This window comes from Malaclemys terrapin, chromosome 8 (genome assembly GCF_027887155.1).
Source record: "Malaclemys terrapin pileata isolate rMalTer1 chromosome 8, rMalTer1.hap1, whole genome shotgun sequence".
NCBI lineage: Eukaryota > Metazoa > Chordata > Testudines > Emydidae > Malaclemys > Malaclemys terrapin.
This window is the reverse complement of record NC_071512.1, coordinates 37741725-37764119: the sequence shown is the minus strand read 5'-3', so window position 1 is coordinate 37764119 and position 22395 is coordinate 37741725. Positions and strand designations below refer to the sequence as shown.

General features: G+C 42.5%; 1 protein-coding gene across 9 annotated transcripts in view; it reads right to left on the bottom strand.

Annotated features, from left to right (window-relative positions):
* LOC128841801 (protocadherin alpha-C2-like) overlaps nucleotides 1–22395 on the bottom strand; it is a 323141-nt gene that overhangs the window by 90269 nt on the left and 210477 nt on the right. For 7 of the 9 annotated variants that reach the window (XM_054037229.1, XM_054037225.1, XM_054037226.1 and 4 more), the window contains exons 2-3: nucleotides 5397–5455; nucleotides 3268–3356 (exon numbers count right to left, since the gene is read on the bottom strand). In XM_054037229.1, coding sequence (XP_053893204.1) covers nucleotides 3268–3356; nucleotides 5397–5455 — 148 coding nt within the window. Of the gene's footprint in view, nucleotides 1–3267; nucleotides 3357–5396; nucleotides 5456–16211; nucleotides 19015–22395 lie in introns of those variants that run through there. The other 2 variants (XM_054037223.1, XM_054037224.1) reach the window with 1 other exon arrangement.

Genomic DNA, 22395 nt, shown 5'->3' with positions numbered 1-22395 from the left:
ACAAGTCTACCTATAGACTGTCTAATAATTATAAGTCTACATATAGACTTATTGAAATGGGAGTTGGATGCTTAATGAAATGGGAGTTGGATGTCTTCTCTGAAAATCTCAGTCATAATACATAGAAAAACCACTGAGATAAAATATTTACCAAATACACAGAGCAGCGCCTTACCTGAGAGGCTGGAAGAGCTCTTTGTCAGGAATATAATATGCTTCATAACTTGTTTTTCAAACAAGGAAACCAATTTTTAAAACAACCTCTCTTTAAATGGCATTAAAACTATGACACAAGTGGCAGGAATTCCAAAGTGAATCTGATTGTGTATCCTTAACTTAGACCACTGGACCTTTTGTTCACCTCAGAGTGAGTTTGGGACAGAGCATAAGCCTTAAATCTTGATTTCATCACTTTTTTGTGATGAAGAACCTGTGAAAGGAACAAAAAACAATGGGCCAAATTTTGCTCTCAGCTGCATAGGTGAAACTCCTACTGAAGTCAGTGGAAGCTTTATCCATGTAAGTGACAGCAGGATTTACCCTGAAAGGTATAGAACTGGTGATATACCATGTAGTGTCTGAGTATAGCTAGGAACTAGGAATTAAGGATTTACTGATTTAACACTTGACTTGTTCATCCTTCTTAGAACATTCCTATGACATCATCTTTTGAGGCTCTCATTGATTAACTTTCTGATTCCTTCAATCTGAAGCATTTTATCCGAGGCTTTTGTGGAGTGCTAAATTAAATGAATGGTTTAGTGACAAACCAATTGGAATTAATCAATTGAGTAAAACAACTTCATTAAGCATATGTATGTGAGGCGGGATTTGAGGCAGTTTTATACTAATTAGAAGTGGAGAGCTGCAGCTGCTGCATATGTTGATGGAAATAGAGATAATGAGCAGCTAATTTGTGAGTTTATCTGGACACAGGTGTAGCACTGTTCAGATGTAAATGGCATGTCAAGAGCAACTGCATATGTTGTCTCTATCCAGTGTAATTGGCTGAAATGGGTCAAATATCTAATGAAAAGCATAATTTTGTGTCTTAACCTGATGAAAAATGGCACAAGTCATGAACATGAGCAGTGGAAAGGAGGTAGAACAATTGAAAGAGGAAATGTGTGTGGGAACCCAAAGCTGTAATTATAAACCATTGTGATAAACAACTATATTTGAAAGTGTAATGTATTAAAGTTATGTGTTAATTTTACCTTTTCTGTTAAATGACACTTCTATATGCATAAACTATTTGTTACTGAAGGCTAATGAAATCCACATCGTCTGTTTACAAATGGTAGGAAGGTCCCATTTATGTTATTTTAGCAGTCATTAAACCCTTAAGGCCAGACAGAAAGGAAACAAAAGATTCTTTCTTGCACAGGAAGAATAGTAATTTGGAAGGATCAAGAAACTTGATCCACAGAAACTGGATTTCAAAACAGTTTTAACTACCCTGGACTTTTAAAGAGGCTGGTTTTCTCAAAGAGCAGAAAGACTTCCTGGGGCTGGAGATACAAGTTCTTACTACCTCTTTACTCATTTGCCTGATCCTGCCCAAACTGTGACTCTGGCTGCGGTAGGAAGAGCAGGGGCTACTTGTCCAAAATGCCCCATTACACGCAAGTGGACAGGGAGGGAGTAGAGAGAGGGAATGGGAGTAATAAGTGTCCTGGTTTTACCTCCTCTCCCCAGCTTATTCCTAACCCAAGTAGCTACCCAGGCACACAGGGTACTTCCTGACAAAATGGAGTGAAGTTACTTACTCCATCCTTGAAGCTGGGAATGAATTTGGACTCTGAGACAACTCATCTCGTGGTCTACTCCTGGGGCGCGCAGCTATCTGACCTTATCCGGGTCAGATCATAAAATGATAATCTAGTCCACAGGAATTAATTTAATTTTTTCCCTGAAAGTTCCTTCTGCCCCTGCTGGAGCCTTAAGGATCCTCCCATATTTAATCAGTCAGCAGGTTAAAAGGTTGTTCTGTGAATTATTTCCAGTTTCATTGTTTGCCATCTGGATGAACCATGTGTATTTTTATTCTCAAATACAACTTTTAACTTAATTGTTCAGTAAAATATTTGTAACATAGCAATGCAATCTTGTGCATATTTAATCAACTGAACCATAAAAAGAAATCGTAGCAATGTTTAATGTACACATAATATTTCTATTTCTCTCTATCTCTCTGCTTCTCTATCCACAAAGAAATATGAAAGCTATCCAATTATTTTTGAAAGAGCTTTAGCTTCCACACCACATGTTATCAAATTTTTCCTTAATACAGTGCTTGGTGTCTGAACTTCTGAGCAGCACCAAATACCATTTCCTAACACTTTGTAGGCATTTTAAATGATGAAATTCTTTCTATCCCAAAATGTAATGTGAGAATACATTCATTGCTTTCACTGCAAAAGAACTGAGTGAATTTGCTTATCTCCAGTAATCAACAAGACCCTTTGCTGATTCTTACTGAATTTTGATTTAGTGAGTCAGCAAGTAAATAATGAAAAAAATCTTCATCATAAAAGAATACTTCATCATAAAAGGTATTTTGGTTATTTATCTTCACAAGTGAATAGCAGTTTAGTTAAATGTTTTATGATAACCCTCCATAGCATACTAGTAAATGTACTGCAGTTTAATTTATAAAAGGAATGAACACTTAGTAATAAGAAACCTAACTACCTGACAGCAGGATGAGACCTGTCGGTATTTAAAAACAATTACTGAGTTTGCAAAATAGTGAAGTAAGAATTGGTGAGGTTCTGTATTACTTACTCCATCCCCAATTGAGTGGCTCTTTTTGCAAAGTTGGGAATTTTGATGACCATTAGAAATGGAGGATAAATTAAAACCCTAAACCCAAATACTCCCAAACTTTGGGGAAATGTGGCTCTGGATCCACACCTCACAACTGGGCCTTCTTCTCTAGTGAACTATACCAAATTCCTGGGTCTGACCACCCCAAAACATTGGATAAATTCAGGTCTGGATCCAAATTTTGAGGCTTGATTCCATCTCTAGTATGCACCTGCTAGTGAATAAAGGAGAAAGACGGTAATAAATAAAGCAAAGAAACCTATCTTATTCAAGAGAGTGTTTCATAGGGACTTAATTCAGAGACACAAAGTAGAAAGAAAGTTAAGAATGATCCAATGGGAAGTATGTTTCAAATAACAATCATTCCTCTCTTTAAGGGAATAGAGCCATCACATTTCCCAATATCCCATTAATAGATGTCAGTACTCTGATCCTAACCTGGTGTTGCACTGGATACTGTTGGCCACAGCTGTTCAGGTCCTCCCGGCCCTCCTCGTAAGATTCCTGCCTCCTCCATGTGCACAGCACTGAATAAACAAGCATACTGATTAAATTACATAGTTCCCATCTGACCTGTTTTTGTTCAACATTCCCTTTTCTGGCTATTTCTCCAAAGTCACAGTTGTTCTTTGTTGCACCAGGGCTAATGCAACATTGCATCATGCTAGCAGATTCTGCTAATACATTATTAAAGCATCTATCATGTCAATCCTGTAAGAACTGCAAAAATTGCTTTGGTTATTATTTGAATGCTGCAACATAATTCCATGCAGTTCATATCAGACACAAATATTATCTCTAGAGGATGGTTTGTTTTCATTAATGTGATGTGAAATCACTAACACTGCAGGGAAGTCACCTAGCCCCAGATTCTCAAAGGTATTTAGGTGCCTAACTTCCACTGAAATAGAAGTTAGGTGCCTAAATCCCTCTGAGGACCTGAGCCCTAATCCATATCATGTTTGTGATAGTAAATAATGAAAGTCAGTTCTGGGCTTCTTTCAGCATGCTATTATCAGCCACTCTTCTACAGCAAATATCCCAATGCAATTTATAGTATCCGATGCTGATTACCTTATGCTTTTGGCAAGCACTTTTGAAGGGAGAAATTAGGTGTCACAAACTACAATAACCATGTAATATCAAATTTTATACAGTGTCAAATGATGAACAGTCTGCCATGAGACCAGCAAATTTAATTGTTGCACATTATCTAGCTCTGAACTCATAAGGAGATGATGATTGGGGGGGGGGGGGAAATAGATGCCTAATATCTTAAAATGAAAAAAGTAGATAGTCATTTTTAAAATGAGCTCACCCTCTTCACTTATCATGAAAGTTACTTCAGGCAAAATCCTGAAGTATTCCCTATTCCACCTGTATGCAGGCAAGGCTCCCACTGATTTCAAGAGGTGTTCTATTTCAGTTTCGACCGAGAGAAGTTTCTAAAACTTGGTCAATTCATTTCTCAGTGTTAATGGGCAAGATTTTTAAAACTGGGAGTTCAATACTGCAAGATTGTAATTAGTCTTGTTACTTTCTAAATGATTTTGATCTGTATGATATTTAAACTTGATTTAACTAAGGAAAATCAACATTCATATTGATTTTAAAAGGTATTTTTTAGTTAAAAGGGCATTTCAAATATTTTATGTACAGTTATTTTACTTTGTATTTGCTGTAATAGTCTCCAGAGAAACATTAAAATACATTTTAATTCCCTCAAATCTGTCTTTTTGTATTCAGCAAATGATTTTCCCTCTGAGTTTGTAATGCCACTTGAAATTACCACGGCCTTTTTACTTAGTTCTAAATTTGTTATCCGGTCTTATTGATAAGGTCAGAATAGATCTGAGAATAAGACTGGTTAGTTAATTTGCTAAGACACAGAGAGCAAAGATATTATTTTATCTAGGTCCTACACAAACAGCATTATTTTACTTCTTTTTAAATTTATTGAGGAGCAAATTATAGTAAGGCAAATTTGGGATCTGAGGCTGAGATTTCTAAAGGAGTCTAAGGTGGGCACCTAACTCAAGAAGGTTTCCTTGGAAATCTCAGCCTGATATGTTTGTCAATGCCCTTTTAACTTTGTTAAATACCTTGAATGTACCATGTGGTTAATACACTGCCTGCAGCAGTGGTACACTTTTATGGTAATGAGAGGTAGTGAGATGGAAAACTATTGATGCTGCATACAATCTATTGAAATTCATCAGTGGATGATAACAGGAAGCTTTAATGTGAATGAAGAGTGTATTATCAGTTAAATAATTCAGTAATTGTAGCAATCTGGCAGTGATAGTAAATGTATAAAGAAGCATGAGGTAAACAACATAAATGCATAGACCAAACACTAATATAGTAATGACCAGCATAAAAGGCAACAATTACAGTGAATCAGTAGGACTGACAGATATAATGCCTCAGAAGCAAAACTTGGGTGCTTCCCTCACAGCATGCAGATCTCACTAATGTATGTCACCAGATGTACCAGATTGAAAGACAGTCTACTTCACAAAGGGAGAAAGATATAAGCCCTTAAGAAGGGGAAGCACAGTACATACCTTTGTATTCCTGCTCTTAGGGATGCAGAATAACGCCAATCAGGATTGGGTTGTTTTGGCTGCAGAAACAAAAGAGAACAAAATCTGTATTAATTTGTATTAAAACATTTAAAAACCTATGCAGCTGAATACAGGCTCTTCTCCAGAGTTTCTAAACATTTTCACATCTATTGTCAAATGGCTCCATAGAGATATTTACATTTTTTTATGCATTCAGAGCTGCCAAATCTCCCAGTAAATCTGAAGACACTTTTGTATGAGTGCACTTAGGTCACTGAATATGGAGTTAAATGTTTATATACCAAGACTTTGGATTGTGAGGGTTAAAGTGGAGAAGGAGGTTATTTTTGTAAATTGAGGGGCTGTTATTTTGCCCCTGTTCAGAAATATCCTGGCCATAGGAGGAGACGATTATTGCTGGAAAAGAAAAGAAATACTTTGCTGGTTTCCCTGATAAAACTAGACCACTTATGCTCTTACCCTGGAATGTATCCACCTGTACACATACAAAATGCAGCCCCCCTGTGAAGAATACATTGGGGCCAGTTTGCTTGCTGTGAGTTTTCTGCTGGGGTTAGTGGACTGCAGAGGACTGCACTAGATTGTATCAGACTCGCAGACTGCAGCAGGTTTTTACTGAAGGCAGACATGTACTTTCATAAGACCAAGAGCTGTTACATTTCCTACATTGATAAAAAGGCATAAAAACAGGGAGGAAAAAATAGAGAGCAATACCCTTCACCCAGTACATCTCAGCACACGCTGACCTGCTACAGCATGACTTGCTATGTAAGGGTTTCCTGAGAAATTCCTGATTGATTACAAGTTGCTCCAGAAAATGTTAACACCACGTTTCTTGCTGTGCACTGCATACAATAGCAACATTCATAATAATTTAAAATTATAGGCAACATTTTCAAATGAGGGTGCCTAAATCAGGCACCTAAATATTTAAGCAGCTAAGCGATTTAATTTTCAGAGGTGCTGAGCATTGATTTCAATTGTAGCTGCAGGTGCTCAGCACATCTAATTATTGTGACACTTTTTAGGTGGCTAATTGTGCATGTAGGTGTCTAACATTAGGCATCCAAGTTTGAAAATGTTAGAGTATAGACATAATGGATTACATGCATACTTGATGTGTCTTGTACACAAGGCCTGCTCTCCCATTTTTGCCGCCCCAAGCAAAAAAAATAAAAAGCCGCCCGGACTGTGCCGCCCCAAGAATGGACGGAATGCCACCCCTGAAGCATGTGCCGCCCCAGGCATGTGTTTCCTCCGCTGGTGCCTGGAGCTGGCCCTGCTTATACAGTGGCAAATACACAAATAATACATTATAGTAATGGTGTAATTCTACTGAAGTCATTGGAGGTAGACCAGAAGTGAATTTGGCCCCATTACTTTTAAAAATGTGTTGAATACCGTAAATTATTTAAAACCAGCTTTGTCTTTGCCCTTGGGATTCACAGTATGCTCTTCTCTAGATCAATAAGTTGTATACAAATAAAGATATAGCAATAATGATATGCACCATCTTTCTATCTGGCTATCTCAATATTTATAAGGCCCCCCCATCACTATCTGAGTTTGAGGAGCTATTTGGTACTGTGCGTTGTAGCATTCTTCACATCCTGATATACACAAAAGAGAAATTCCACACAGTGCAACAAAATATTAAACATCTTTGCTAGTAACTAGTTTCACATTTAAACCCAGATTCTCAGTGCCCAGTTTCTGCTGGGCTTAGTTGTGAAAAAGACAATTATGGCTCCAAGATTCTCTGACTGTTTCTGATCTGGCCCTGGCCCTAGCCTCACCCGACTTTAAAGAAAAAAATTAGGACTGTTCTAAACTTGGCCAGCTGGTAGTTGTCCTCCAGGAACCATCCAACTACTAAGGACTATCAGAAAACAACACGCTCTTATCACACCTTTTCCCCATCCTGACATGCCTCCTACACCAATACTGCAGGTGGACATATACAGGAGCTGGCTATCCTGACTTTTCTTCTTTTGTACAGGAGCTGGCTATCCTGACTTTTCTTCTGTTGTGGACTCCCATACACCAAGGGAATTCTCAGCTCACAAGACAGAGTCAATTTCCACTCTTTCTGCACCAGGAATGGAGTTAGGGTGACCAGACGTCCCGATTGGACTGTCCCGATATTTACTTGTTTGTCCCGCATCCCACCCGATGTTCGGACGGGATGCAAATTGCCCTGATATTTTGCACTCTGGCGCACAGGTGGAGGGGGCTCGTGCCCCGGCCCCACCCCAACTCCGCCCCCTCCCTGCCCCATTGGATCCCTCCCCAAATCCCTGCCCTGGCCCCGCCTCTTCCCCAAGCATGCCGCATTCCTCCTCCTTCCCCATCCCTCCCAGGCTTGCACGAATCAGCTGTATGGCGGCGCAAGTGCTGGGAGAGAGGGGGGAGAAGCAGGACGCAGCAGCCCGCTCAGGAGAGTCGGAGGTGAGCTGGTGCGGGGCAGCCCCCACCAATTTTTCCTATGATCCAGCGGCTCTTTTTTTTTTTGCTCTGCCGGTGCCTCCCTCCTCCCCCCCATGTCCCAATACTTCATGTCTCTCATCAGGTCTCCTTAAATGGAGTGAGTCAAAGAATCATAGACTTTAAGGTCAGAAGGGACCATTATGATCATCTAATCTGACCTCCTGCACAACGCAGGCCACAGAATCTCACCCACCCACTCCTGTATCAAACCTATATCTGAGCCATTGAAGTCCTCAAATCATGGTTTAAAGACTTCAAGGTGCAGAGAATCTTCCAGCAAGTGACCCATGCCCCACGCTGCAGAGGAAGGCAAAAACCCCCAGGGCCTCTGCCAATCTGCCCTGGAGGAAAATTCCTTCCCAACTCCAAATATGGCGATCAGCTAAACCCTGAGCATGTGGGCAAGACTCACCAGCCAGACATCCAAGAAAGAATTCTCTGTAGTAACTCAGATCCCACCCCATCTAACATCCCATCGCAAGCCATTGGGCATATTTACCGCTAATATAAAAGACCAATTAATTGCCAAAATTAGGCTATCCCATCATACCATCCCCTCCATAAACTTATCAAGCTTAGTCTTGAAGCCAGATATGTCTTTTGCCCCCAGAATCTCTGGTCCTTAGAGTGTCTGATCAAAAAGAGAGAGAAGCAGCATGAGGAATAGAATTCCTCCTATAGTCCTGGCCAAAAAACATATTAAGTTATAGTCATGGCTGAAAACTGGGAAATTCTCAAAGAAGCAGAGAAGGAAATAAAGGCAAAAAAGGAGAGACTGTCTATCATACTGCTACATTAGTTCACAACACTTGGATGGTTTCCTTCTCTACAATAAGGGCTAGAAACTTACTTTATTTACATGAAAGCTTTCATTCTGCAGATTATGAATCTGTCATGGAGGCAGGATAAATTCATCAAGTAGGCTGCATCTGAGCCACAAGCCAGGTGTTTGACACCTTTGATTTATAATATAAATTACAACCATGAGGTCAGGCATTCAAAAGGGTTATTGCCCCACCAGATATTCTTGCTGGAAGAGTTTGCAACTGCCATAAAACCTCTATTTTTTCACTGTGTAGGTTGAACAGACTAGAGGTTGATCTGCCATATATTTGGGGCGCATGGTAAATGACCCAAACTGCCAACATGTACTGGGACACTGTAGATATATATAGTATACACATCCACATAGATAATCTGGTGTGTATCATAAGGTCTCCAACCTACAGTGGAATGGAGAAGATGTTGTATTTAGCCCTTGTGTGGATATTAAAATGCAAAATGTAATCTCTGCCTTTAGTGAGAAGGAATAGCGAAGGGCCAGGTTTCTGGTCAGATGCAGTAGTTGTTTGGCATTTCAGGGTTCGGTAACATATCAGAGTAGGGAACAGTAGGGCTCTACCGGCTGTATTTAAATGGCAGAAAGGGGAATTGTCTTTGGCCTACATAGGAGAGTGGGGATGGATATGGAACACATGTTAAGCTGGTACTGGAACCTTAAATGCAAATGTTCTGACTGAAATATATATGACATGTTGAGTTTTTTGTTTTTTTAACTATAAAGCTGTTTTAATTAATTTATTTCTGGGAATTTCCTTACTTTTTTAAGAACCTTCACAGGTCTGACTCACCATGGGTATGGGTGGCAGAATCTAGCCCTTAGTTTTTATAACCTTTTTTATACACATGGGAGCAAACAGTGACTCATATGAGAACGAACAGTCTTCTATGTCTTTGGGGCTGCTCTCGCTTGGTTTTCTGGACACTGAAGGACTGGGTTTGAACATTGGATGACTAGGAGCTGTCAGTGATCTGCAGGAGACATGGGTTCATCATGCTTTTATGCCATCATAAGCCAATATCCTGTAACTGGCAATGCTAGTGGGAGTAAAAGAAATCAATGCCAACACCTTCTTTGTGGCATTAGCAGTAATAGGCTTCTCCTCTGTTCCTACTATTGGTCCTGCCTCCATAAGTACTCTTTGTCTTTGGTCCCAACAGAAAAGCCAGTTGAGGAGGCATATGACTTCAAAGCAGAATTTTGGGCAGCCAAGGCATGGGAAGTGAGTTTGAGGCATATGTCATAATGATTAATGTTAGTTGTTCAAGTGTGGAAACAGATAAGCCAGCCTATTTCCTATCTGCATTCCACAATGTACCCACAGCTTTATGAATTCTTATGTTCTGTATATCACTACAAAAGGAACTGAATGTTAAAAACAAATCAAATCCAGCCTTAACACAGCCAAACTAGATGTACAAGCAGACTGAAAACCAGCATCATGGTAACAAAGCTAAATATAAATATAGTGATGGGTAAAATCAGATGCTTCAAAGTTTGGATGTTTGGACTGTCCCAAACACAATCCCCCTCCACCACACAGGCCCTATGACAGACTAGTACCACTTTCAAGCCCTAGCAAGGTCAAGTGGATCAGAGTTTGGTAACGTGATATGGATCTTTTCATTTATAGATCACAAATTCAAATCTCCCCCTGCTGTATAGATAGTGACAGTTGTGAGCATCTCAGTGCTGCTTCATGGCCAATGTGAAATTAGTTTGGTGGTCTTAGTACATTCCCCAGTGGACAGTTCACAAAAAAATATTGGCAATTGACAACTGGTATCTTTTGCGGGGCTTGTCACAGGCCCTGTTGAGTGGAGGGAGACTACGTGGTGACAGTCACCCTACTTGATATTATTTCATTACAAGGAATGATTTGTGGCCCGCTACCCCATTCTGCCATCTTAGATATGAGCTTAGACTGCACTCCTATCCAGTGTCTTTGTGAGGCCACAAGACAGTGCCACTGACAATTCTTTCTACTCCTCAGTGGTCTTCAAAAAGAAGGGTGTGATGGGAAGCTTTCATCACACATGCAGTAGTAGGAAGCAGCCCAAAGCCACTTCCTGTTTCTGCCATCATCAACTTTTCCTGTTTGGCCCAGAGAAAGCACAAAAAATGCAATGACTCCTTCTGAAAAACTGAATCAAAATCTATCCATGTGTTTTTAATGGTGGACATCACCACAGTATCTGAAAAAAGAACAGGAGTACTTGTGGCACCTTAGAGACTAACAAATTTATTAGAGCATAAGCTTTCGTGGACTACAGCCCACTTCTTCAGCTTATGCTCTAATAAATTTGTTAGTCTCTAAGGTGCCACAAGTACTCCTGTTCTTTTTGCGGATACAGACTAACACGGCTGCTACTCTGAAACCACAGTATCTGAGTGTCTCACCATAGTGGCTTATGACTCCTAACCCTACTGAGCACATGGGGTATGTCCAGCCATTCAGGGAACCAGAAGCTATACAAAGAGATTAATATGTCCAGGTATAACCAACCAACCCAAGTTGAAATTCAGATAATGAATCTGAATACATGCTACCAATTGTTTGCAGTCATCCTAAAAACAAAACATGTTTATGCAAAATTTAATGACAATGTTTTAAAATAGCATAATGTTGATCCAATTTCAGAAACATTTTAGCTGAATTACAAACAAATTTTAATGAAAATTCATTTTACTTAGTTCTGATATGTTGTCATCTCAAGTATCTGTTGCTTAAATTATGAGATTCATATGTACTCTGGGCCTGATTCAGTGTTCAGTGAAATCAATAAAAGCCCCCCTCCATTAACTACAATGGGTGTTGGCTCTAGTCCTGTTTGTGTGGATCAAACATTTACAAACAGTTAGGAAATTATGAGAGTGCTAAAACACATCCCACTCTACTCCAATATTCACACAAATACTCAGTAGAATAACATACCATCTTCTTATCAAATATATCCACTTTGAAGCAATAAATAAAAGGCCTTTTAAAATCCTAGACCACTTACAGCTCAGTTTCCTTTCTACTGAGAATATGTTGACAGTTGTGGGATTCATGGAGCTATTTCAGATTTCCTACTGTAAAATCTGAGATTGATTATACAAAAATGCTCACACTAAATTCAACATAGAGAATAAACTATTTATAGTCTAGCATTTGTTTATCGTTCAGAAAACTAGAACGAAAAGCTAACAAAACAAAATTTAGTATAGAATATTTCCCCCAACAGTGAGTATTTGCATTCCTAACCCTAAGGAATCGAAAATTAAATTAACAGGTCAATGCTTCTTTAAAATATATTTATTGAGTTCTGATACAGTGAAAAACTGCTTTGTCTGCTTAATGCTAGATGCAAGTTTCTGCCAGCACAGCAGTTACCCTCAGCCTAACAGTTTGACTTCCCTGGAGCACAGAGCACTGACCCTGCATAGCAGAAAAGGAACTGGTGCTGCTTCTAACCAAAAGAACAAACATTTCTATTTAACCTTTCCAATGTCAGAGAGCCCAGAGAATTTCTTAAAGGCTTAAGTCCTTGAACTGAGATTGTAAGATATTCCAACATTAATACCTTTAAAGCCCTTGTGAGAAATCTCTTGGGAAGATTACTTTGGACAATGCTATGTGTTTGCTAGATTTAAAGACACTTCAAAGCACACTTGAATCTAAAGAAATACCAAGATGTGTGTAACACATTTTTGTTTGATTTACTTAAAATGAATAGCACTCTGTCTTTGAAGCAGCCAATTGGGTGTGGTGGGGGAGAGGGAGTAGTACTTCAGTGTGTACAAACAACCACAAAATGAATGAACCACTGGGATTTATCATTACTAATGTGCAGCTTCAATTTTTCCTTCACAATGCTTTATTTATTAACAACATCAAAGGAACCTACATTTTATTGATCATCCTATGAGTGCACAAAATGGCATCAGAGGGAGCCCAGTGCCCAGAACTGACTGTATATTTTTCCATCAAGGATTCAGTATGCCAGCTGATAATTAATAATGTGCCACAGTGCATTTTTGCTAAGAATACTGAGTTAGACCAGATGCCAGTCTGATTGTTCATCCCTGCATTGAAGTGAAAAGGCTGCCATGGTATCCAAGATATAACAAACAGGTTTAGCTACACAGAGGGCATGAACAAGATGGCAAAGATAAAAAGACAGCAGGGAACAGATATTACCAAGTGTCACTCAGCAATTCAATGGATGTGTGAGAGAAATGGACACTAGAATACATTATTAAAGTTTCAGAACGGTGAGGATAAGTAATTTCTGAAAATGACTGACAGGCAGCAATACCAGGGGCCCAATGGTAGAATAGGATCGCTCCCCTCCACACACTCACAGTCCATCCCAATAGACAGCCATACATGCTGGCTGTAACTTCACAGAGTTCCAACAATGAAACCAAAATATTTGCACAAACTAATTTTGTCCGTATGTAATTATCCTTTGCTGACTGCCCTGGTTATCCAGTAGTGATGATATAGCACCAGACATTCATTAAACCAAGTATCTTGATCCTTGTCTCCAGCGCTGCCAACAATCACTCCACTGCCTGCTAGTTTAAAGACTACTCATGCAAGTGCTAATATGTTTGATTTTTACAAAACAAACTTGATTGAGATTCCATTTGAAATAACCATATAGGCCTGCAAAAGGGCCTAGGAGATAGTGAGCTGAACATTACCAGAAGCATGAGCTGTCTTGGAGAAAAGAGACATTATCATTTACCAAACCACAACTAACACATTAGTAGAACGGTACAGAAAAACCATATAGGAAGCCACAGAGTTTCAGCTGATGCAAAGAAATCTCTAAACTTAATAGGCCAGTTACATCAATGTAAGTCCACTGATGACAATGAAGTTACTCCTGATTTGCCTCAGAGTAAGTGAAAGAAGAATCTGTCTCTAATTTTAAATATAAAAAGAACCTGTGACACCCACACACAGAATTTTTTTATCCCACTGAAAAATTAATGTATACAACATTTTAATACATGTGAAACCCAAGAAATATTGTCACTTGTGGTAAATTCCACAGAAAGCCTGAGTAAGTGGTGCATCTTCTTATCATATTATAGTTAATTGATGGTAACATCTGTCCCCAAGTCTTATTAGAAAAAAATATTTCTTTAGAGACTGTCCAGTGGTAACAGTTACGTATATATCAACGTTGTAAGATGCCACAAGATGCAGTGATCCCTGCTAGTACGCTTTACAGATGATGGGATGGGCCTTTCAAGAATCATACAAATTCACTATTACTATAAAAACAAGCAAAATATGGTGTCTGGCAGGTCTAATAAGACTAACAATGTCCATTAAAACCAGCATACCTTGACATTGTTAATCAATGGATTGCTTTTAACATGTGTATGTGGAGACTGAGTAATGGGGAAAAATATGTGAATTTAAAGAGATAATCTGCTAAGAACTAATACCCTGTGAATTCAGTTATATGGCTCCATTGTCTCATGTGCATCTGACAATGACACAGGTTCACTGCATTACAGCACTATAGGCAATTTTTGTAATGCAAGGCCTTAGGAAATTTCACTCAACTTGTGGCAAATAGTATCTAACAGAATTTCTTCTCTATTTAAGTCTTGCAAAACTATTACGCAATTGCTTGCACATCTGGATTCTGGTTCTGAATATGTGGTAGATATTGTTTCATTCCAACATTAAAAACAGGAGTTAATAAATTTGTATTGTCTCTCTCTGCTATTGTACACCAACACTGGGATTAGTAAGCTGTCTTTGCTTGACCTGCACAGTTCCTCAGAAATTGCTAATTCACTACATGCAATAGGACCTATCCCCTAAAGACATGATGGGAATCTATTAAACAAATTTCTGCTGTTTCTACATCTAAACTGAAGTCATTTTCAATTATCATCCATCTGTTTGCACAGAAGCTCTGATCTAAGGAATATTTGGAATCCTTTGATTCTTCCCTTTTCTGCACCGTGTCTAGCATGTCACCTTATGATCAACAGATTCTAGATATTTCTAATAAAAATATTTATAATACATATTAAAAATCAGATAACTAATGGTTCATTTGCCCCACTACACTATATATTTGACAGCCATTATGAACTTAGATTGTGAAAATCACATAGTCATCAAAATCATACTATTGAATGACTCGAAAAGAGTAAAATAGCTACATCAATTGTAAATGGAGGAACATTATTTGGTATCAGCATTATTTTAAGAGAAACCTTGTTATTAAATCCTGCACTTTATATCTTTTAAAATCAGTGAGACAAGATGCTCATTTCTTAATAAGGAGAACAAGAAAACATGGCTTGATAAGACATGTTCTTGTTTTCAAAAGAAAAACATTCTGGCTGATTTGAGAGGGGCAAATAAGCATAAAGATTTGATTCATATTTCTGTGTAGATACAAAAAAGCAAAGCAACATTCCATTCAAGCACAAGGATACAATCTTTCCCTATGCTTGCATACATTCTTCATATTAATGTACAAGCCATGTGCCTGCCATATTACCATTGCACAAGTAATGTAGAGTAGATGCAATATTTTCCTTATACATCCGAATTAAAACACAATCTGTCCAGCAGTGAAATCACTATCTTTTCACTCATAGTAAAGTGTTGCTCTGTTCATTTCCAAAATCCATAACATGGGAACAGTATAGAACACTACAAACTGTACACTAGGTCCACGCTGGCTATGTGCTAATAGAAAGCAGTCACTAATTCATCACTGTGGGAAAATATTGCAGAGGTTAATATACTGCTGGTCAAACCATAGGTATTAAACAGTTTTCAATAGCAAACCAGCAGGTTACAGGTTGTTGCACTGCAACATCACTGGTAAACTGGGTCAACAGCCTAGAAATGTGTCACTGTATTGCCAGACAGGAGAAGAGAAAAAGGCAGCCTCATGCAGTGCAAACATCAAAGTATAGATAACATGTTCTCAGACAACTAAAGCACATATACTAAGCAAAATCTATCTTATTAGTGACCTGGCCATGGTAATTTTGTCTGGGCACAGAAGCAATAAATTGTCAAATATTTTAATCACTGTAAAGTGTCATATTGATGCTCAGTATCATCTCATTTCTTCTGCAGCATTCTAACATTAACATTTTATTACATGTGTCATTCCTCAGTAGTTTGTTGGAGTGGGTATATCTGTAAAGAAAAGGGAAGGAGGATGGGGAGAAGGAAACCTTTTCTATACCATCTACAACAGAAATGAAGTGAGTCTCAAACAATGTGCTCACACACTGAGCCACTAACTTACCAAATGAACCCGGAAAGCCCCAGTATTTACCTAGAAACCAAATGTGTTTCATAGATTAGAATTCAGCAACCACAATAGGGAATAAACTGAATCTAGACATTTCACTTTTAACCTTCAGATAAGGACACATTGTTAGGTTCAGAACATGGTTCTGGTCATGTATCAATTCATTCTCACCTCATTAGGCGTAATGGAGTCATTTTTAAGTATGATCAGGTTTTGTGCACTTTGCCCACTCTGCCCTGTCAGATGTCTCTCAGCCATCACTGCATGAGGACCAGTTCCCGTTGGGCCACCAGTATTGTAAAACATGAAAGTGTCACTTCCTGATCCTGCAGTCAGACATGCCTTATAGCAGTAGGTCTTAGTGAGAGACCCATTCCCCCGCACTTCAATAAAATGTGGCTGTACTTTTAAACCATGTGGTATCCTAGCGTCAATGTTGTTGTTAGCCTGCTTGTACATTTCAGCAGGATACCTTTCTCTGACCCCACAGAAACCTCCACAACAGGAGTCACCATACACACTGTATCTGTAGCACTTGATAACCGTTAGGACAATGATTGTCAAAACAAATATGAATGAAACTGAGCTCAGCGCAATAATGAGATACAGAGTTATCTCTGAGTAGTTTCTAGTACTTTTGATATGCCTCCTTGTGTCAGGGATGATTTTGGAAACTCTATCCACAACAGCGATGGTTATGGCTACTGCTGAGGACAGGGATGGCTCTCCATTGTCTCTCACAACAACTGACAGGTTGAAAGTAGTAACACTGTCATCCCCCAGTTTACGAGTAGTCCGAATCTCCCCGCTGTGTAGCTCCACTCTGAAGAGATCTGGGTCTGAGGCTTGAGCCAGATGGTAGAACAACCATGCATTTTGTCCAGAGTCTGCATCAATGGCTATTACTTTGGTAACCAAATAACCTGCGTGTGCGGAGCGAGGGATCATCTCCAAGGCTGCCGAGGCGTTGGTTGAGGTAGGGTACAGAATCCGAGGCGCATGGTCATTCTGATCCACCACATACACGTGGACAGTGACAGTGCTGCTAAGTGCTGGGGTCCCAGCATCCTGGGCCTGAACAACAACCTGAAACTCCCTTAACTTCTCGTAGTCAAAGGAGTTGGCCGCATATATGTTACCATTGTCGGATTTAATGGAGACGTAGGATGTGACAGGTAGCCCTTGAATTTCCCCTTTCAGGAGAGAATAGGACACATAGGCATTTTCGTTGTCATCGGGATCGATGGCTTTGACAGTGCACAGCGAAACCCCGAGCGCGTTGTTCTCGGGGATGTAAACGGAATACACGGGCTCTTCGAACCGCGGAGGGTTGTCGTTGACATCGGAGATGTCCACTTGTATCACTTTGTGGGAAGAGAGGGGAGGGGTCCCGGCGTCCGTAGCCGTGACCGTGATGTTGTAGGAGGAAGCCCTTTCGCGATCCAGGTCGCCCTGAGTGACCAGCGTGTATGAGTTTTTGAAGGAGTTGAGTTTGAAGGGGATGTTGGGAGGGATGCTCAGACTGACCTGCTTGTTCGGCCCGGAGTCCTGGTCGGTTACACTCATTAAAGCCACCACGGTCTCGGGCCGGGCGTTCTCCGGCACCGGGCTGTACAGGGAGGTCAGCACCACTTCGGGGGCATTATCGTTGGCGTCCACGATGTTGACCAGCACCTTGCAGTGCCCGGCCATGGACACAGGACCCCGGTCTGTGGCCTGCACATAAACCTCATAGGAGGAGGCCTCCTCGTAGTCCAGCGTGCCATTGACTCTCACCTCGCCGGAGACTGGGTCGATGCTGAAGAGCTGCCGCACCTTCTGGGGGGTGTAGCCACTGAAGGAGTACAGCACCTCCCCGTTGGAGCCCTCGTCCGGGTCCGAGGCGTTCAGCTTCACCACCAGCGTGCCCGGGGCCGCATTCTCCAGCAGGTTCACAGTGTAGGTGGATCGGTCGAAGACGGGCGAGTTGTCGTTTGTGTCCATGACCCGTATGGAGATCTGGGCCGTGCCAGACCTGGCGGGGCTGCCCCCATCCACAGCGGTGAGCACCAGCTGCTGCAGGGCGCTTTGCTCCCGGTCCAGGGGCTGCTGCAGCACCAGCTCCAGGAGTTTGCTGCCGCGCTGGAAGCCTTTGAGGTCCAGAGCGAAATGCTGGTTGGGGCTGAGCCGGTAGCTCTGCACCGAGTTGGTGCCCACGTCGGGGTCCTGCGCGCTCTCGATGTGGAAGCGGGCACCGGGCACAGCGGACTCGCTGACCTCCAGCCGGTAGTCCTGCCGCGGGAAGCGGGGCGCGTTGTCGTTGATGTCCAGCACCTCCACTTCCACGTTGTGCACCTCGATGGGCTGCTCGATCACCAGCTCCAGACTGAGAAAGCAGGAGGTGCTAAGCTCGCACAGCGCCTCCCGGTCCATGCGCTCCTTCACCAGCAGCGCCCCGCGGCCCAGATCCAGCTCCAGGTACTGCCGCCCGCTGCCCGAGGTCAGCCGTGCGCCCCGGGCCGACAGTCGCTGCGGATCCACGCCCAGGTCGGTCGCCACGTTCCCCACGAAGGCGCCGCGCTCCAGCTCCTCTTGCACCGAGTAGCGGAGCTGCCCGCCCGCCGAGCCCAGGTACAGGAGGAGCAGGAGAGCCGGGATCCGTAGCGCCGCCGCCCCGCAGCAGCTCCGGGGAGAAGACGGCGCCATGGCCGAGGGCGGAGGGAGGGGTGGGAGAGCCGAGCACAGCTTTCACCCGACGCGCTCGCAGCCCTGCCGGGCCTCACATCCCTCAGCCGCCGCTGCCTCCCACACCCAGCAGCGGGTTCATGCACCCGGCTAACAGGCGCCGCCAGCTGAGCCCAGCGCTGCCGCCGACCCTGCAGCCACCACCGCTGCCGGCTCCTGAGCCGGCCGCTTCCACAGAAAATCCATGCTCCCCGGCTCTGCTGCTACCCGGCCCTGCGGCTGAGAATCCGGCCTCTCCTCCTCCAGCAGCTCGGGGGACTCGCAGCTCCACTTCCTCCTTCTCTAGCTGCTGCGGGAAGTGTGCGGGGGAGGGGCGCTGAGCTCTGGCTGGCTCCAATTCAGCACCTGGGCAGGGAACAGCGACACCGAGGCAGGCAGCCAAGAGCAGTAGCCAGACGGCACGGGAGGGGGTTGCGCGGCCGGCCGGCCACCCCGTGGAGGGTAAGAGTGTCCCGCCAGCCAAAGCGCATATCCCACACAGGGGAGAGCCCCGTCCCCAGGGAGCTCTTCACCGGAGCCAACCGCAGCACCGCCCCCCCAAGCCCCAGCCACTCCTCAGCCCCTGGGAGTTCAGAGCCAACTACCCCCATAGCCACCCCCCTTCACAGAGTTACCTCCCCTCCCCGCTCCGGAGACAGTTAGGGACCCCTTCACTTCCTAGCAGCCCTGCCTTCCCGCCCACACTCAAATTAGGAGAAAGAGTGAGTGTGACGTCCATGTGTATGTTTACATACGTTTTATGTCTAGACAAACGGAAAGATAGCTCTTCTACCTGTGATTGTCTCCTGCCACTGCAGAGGCTCTTTGGTCTAATTTCTAACGCCTATCCCCTATGATATAGGCAGGCCCTCTCAGAGATCCAGAGAGGCCCAGGCTACTTCCAGTTTTTGGGGCCCCTTTCAACAGTACTTGATCCACCATCAACTATTAGTGGTGGTTTGTTTATATAATCAGCTGACCTGAGAGGACACATTCATCATGGTCTAAACTTGTGCCATCAGAACTGATATATTTTTGTTAATATTTATGAACATTTTAAACTCTTTAATATGACAAAATTTATAATAGTTAACAAAAAATATGTCTTTCACCAAATCACATCTCTAATTTGCTTAAATTTGCAACTCTAAGCTAAGAGAGTGTGTCACACTTTGGTTCTATAGGGATGTGCATAAAAACAAGCTGCAAAACTTATCAAATGCCAAAAAAAATAACAAATGTCTAAATCTGAGGCCCCCTTTGAGTTTGAGGCCCAGGCCAAATGGCCCTCCTGCCCCCTCCCCCTCCTCCTCTACCCCCATTGTCCCTGGATATAGGGGATGGGGAAGAAGCCTTCCCACATTTACCAACATGAATCCCTGCCTGTCTTTCTACCCACAAGGCCACTGCCAGGGCAATCTGTGGAGCCCCAAACAAAAGCAAGGCAGCAGCTTGTCATAAAGGAAAGGGATACAGAATGGTTCGTTGGCCTCTTTCCCTCTCCTCATTCTAGGTGCTAGAGGGGAAAACAGGGAATGAACTGCCTTCCTAGCCAGTCTCACTGCTGAGTTGCCTAGACTTCTAGTCCTACTGCTGCTGCTGCAGAGCTAGAATGCATCAGCTCATGAGTGTTAAATCAGCACACTCTGAAAAGCACGCACTCCCCTCCCCCAGTGTTTTTTGCTTACAGCTGGTTCTATCAGTATACTTCTACAGCTATGTTGCCTTCCTTCTTGAAGACTGTCTTCTCTGCCCCCCTTTAATTCATTCTTGCTGCATTACACTCCCCACTCTTTTAGGGATTATTTCCTCTCACTGATGTCTCTCCGTCCTTGATCCCCTCAACCACTGCTGTAACAGCCCTACCCTGCCACTAGCTCCACTCGTTGAATTTTGCAAGTTACACCCATGAACTATGAGATTATTTAACATGGGCTTCAGTTTATTTTACATAATATACAGGCAAACTGTGAGGCAAGTGCAACTAGAACTGCAGGGAGAGGTTCAGGAGAAGAAATAGTAGTTGCATTTGTTTTCCACTACTCCTTTTAGACTCATATTCAAGTACCAGCAAGACCCAAGTTCATATAGTTTATCAGAACTGACAAAATCACAGGCAATGGTGCAATGGCTATACTTTGATCAATGTGTACAAGACACACAAAAACATTGCTAACAGAGAGAAGCAGCAACACAGAACATCATTAGGGTCAAGATTTTTTTTTTTTAATGGGCATCTAAGTTAGGTTCCTACATCCAAATATAGGGACTTAAATAAGTGGTCTCATTTTCAAACATGCTGAGCAACCAACAGATTCCATTGACTTCAGTAGTCACTGCTGGGAGGCACCCAAACATGCTTATTTTTGAAAGTTAGACAAATATAGGCCTATTCAGACCAGGAAGGCCAGTGGGAGCTTCTGTGTGGTCAGCATGTTTGAAAATCATGTGCCCAAATGGGAGCACAGCTCTTTTGAAAATCTGGCTCCATTTTTTTTGGGGGGGGGCGGGGCGGAGGGTTACCTAAGTATGGATTTTGCAACCTACCCATCCACAGAGATTAAAAAAAATACAGCATGCTGCTCTGGAAAAAAGGGATGAGGAATCTCCTCCAATGGAGGAGGAGGAGAAGCCATAGCCAAGGCTGGGAGGATTGTGGCCACCACTCACAAGAGGAAATGAAGGGTGGTGGTGGCCGGCGATTCCCTTCTAAGGGGGACAGAGGCATCCATCTGCAGGCCTGACCTTGCATCCTGGGGTGGGTGTGCTGCCTGTCAGGGGCCCATAGCCAAGATACTACAGAAAGATTGCGGAGGATTATCCAGCCCTCTGACTACTACACCATGCTGCTCATCCAGGTGGGCACTAATGAAAGTGTGAGGTATGACCTGAGCATATCAGAAGTGACTACAGGACTCTGGGGGTGAGGGTAAAGGATCCTTCTGGTCAAGGGTAGGGATCCAGGTAGAGACAGACATATCCTGAAAGTAAATACATGACTGCATGGATGGTGTCACCAGGAGGGCTTCAGCTTCCTTGACTATCAAATCTTGTTCTAAGAAGGACTGTTGAGCAAAGATGGGGTCCACCTGTCAAGTAAGGGGAGGAATATCTTTGGATACAGACTGGCTAACCTAGTGAGGCAGGCTTTAAACTAGGTTTGATGGGAGCAGGAGAAAAAACCCACAGGTAAGTCCAAAAAATGGATACCTGGGTGAAGGGTCAGAATCCGGGGGGAACATGAGAAATTGCAGCATGGACAAAAGAGAGACAAGAGGGACTATATTAGGGGGAATCTAATAAACATCTTAGATGTCTGCATATTAATGCAAGAAGTATGTGGAATAAACAGGAAGAACTAGAAATACTAGTGAATAATCACAAATATTACATAACTGGCATTCTAGAAACTTGTTGGAATAATTCATATGACTGGAATATTGGTATAGAAGGGTACAGCTTGTTCAGGAAGTACAGGCAGGGGGAAAAGGGAGGAGTTGTTGCCTTGTATATCAAAGACGTATACACTTGCACTGAGGTTGAGACTAGTGGGAAGCAGACCTGTTGAAAGTCTTTGGGTAACGATAAAAGGGGTAAAATACAAGGGTGATGTCATGGCAGAGTCTACTAAAGACCACCTAACCAGGAAGAA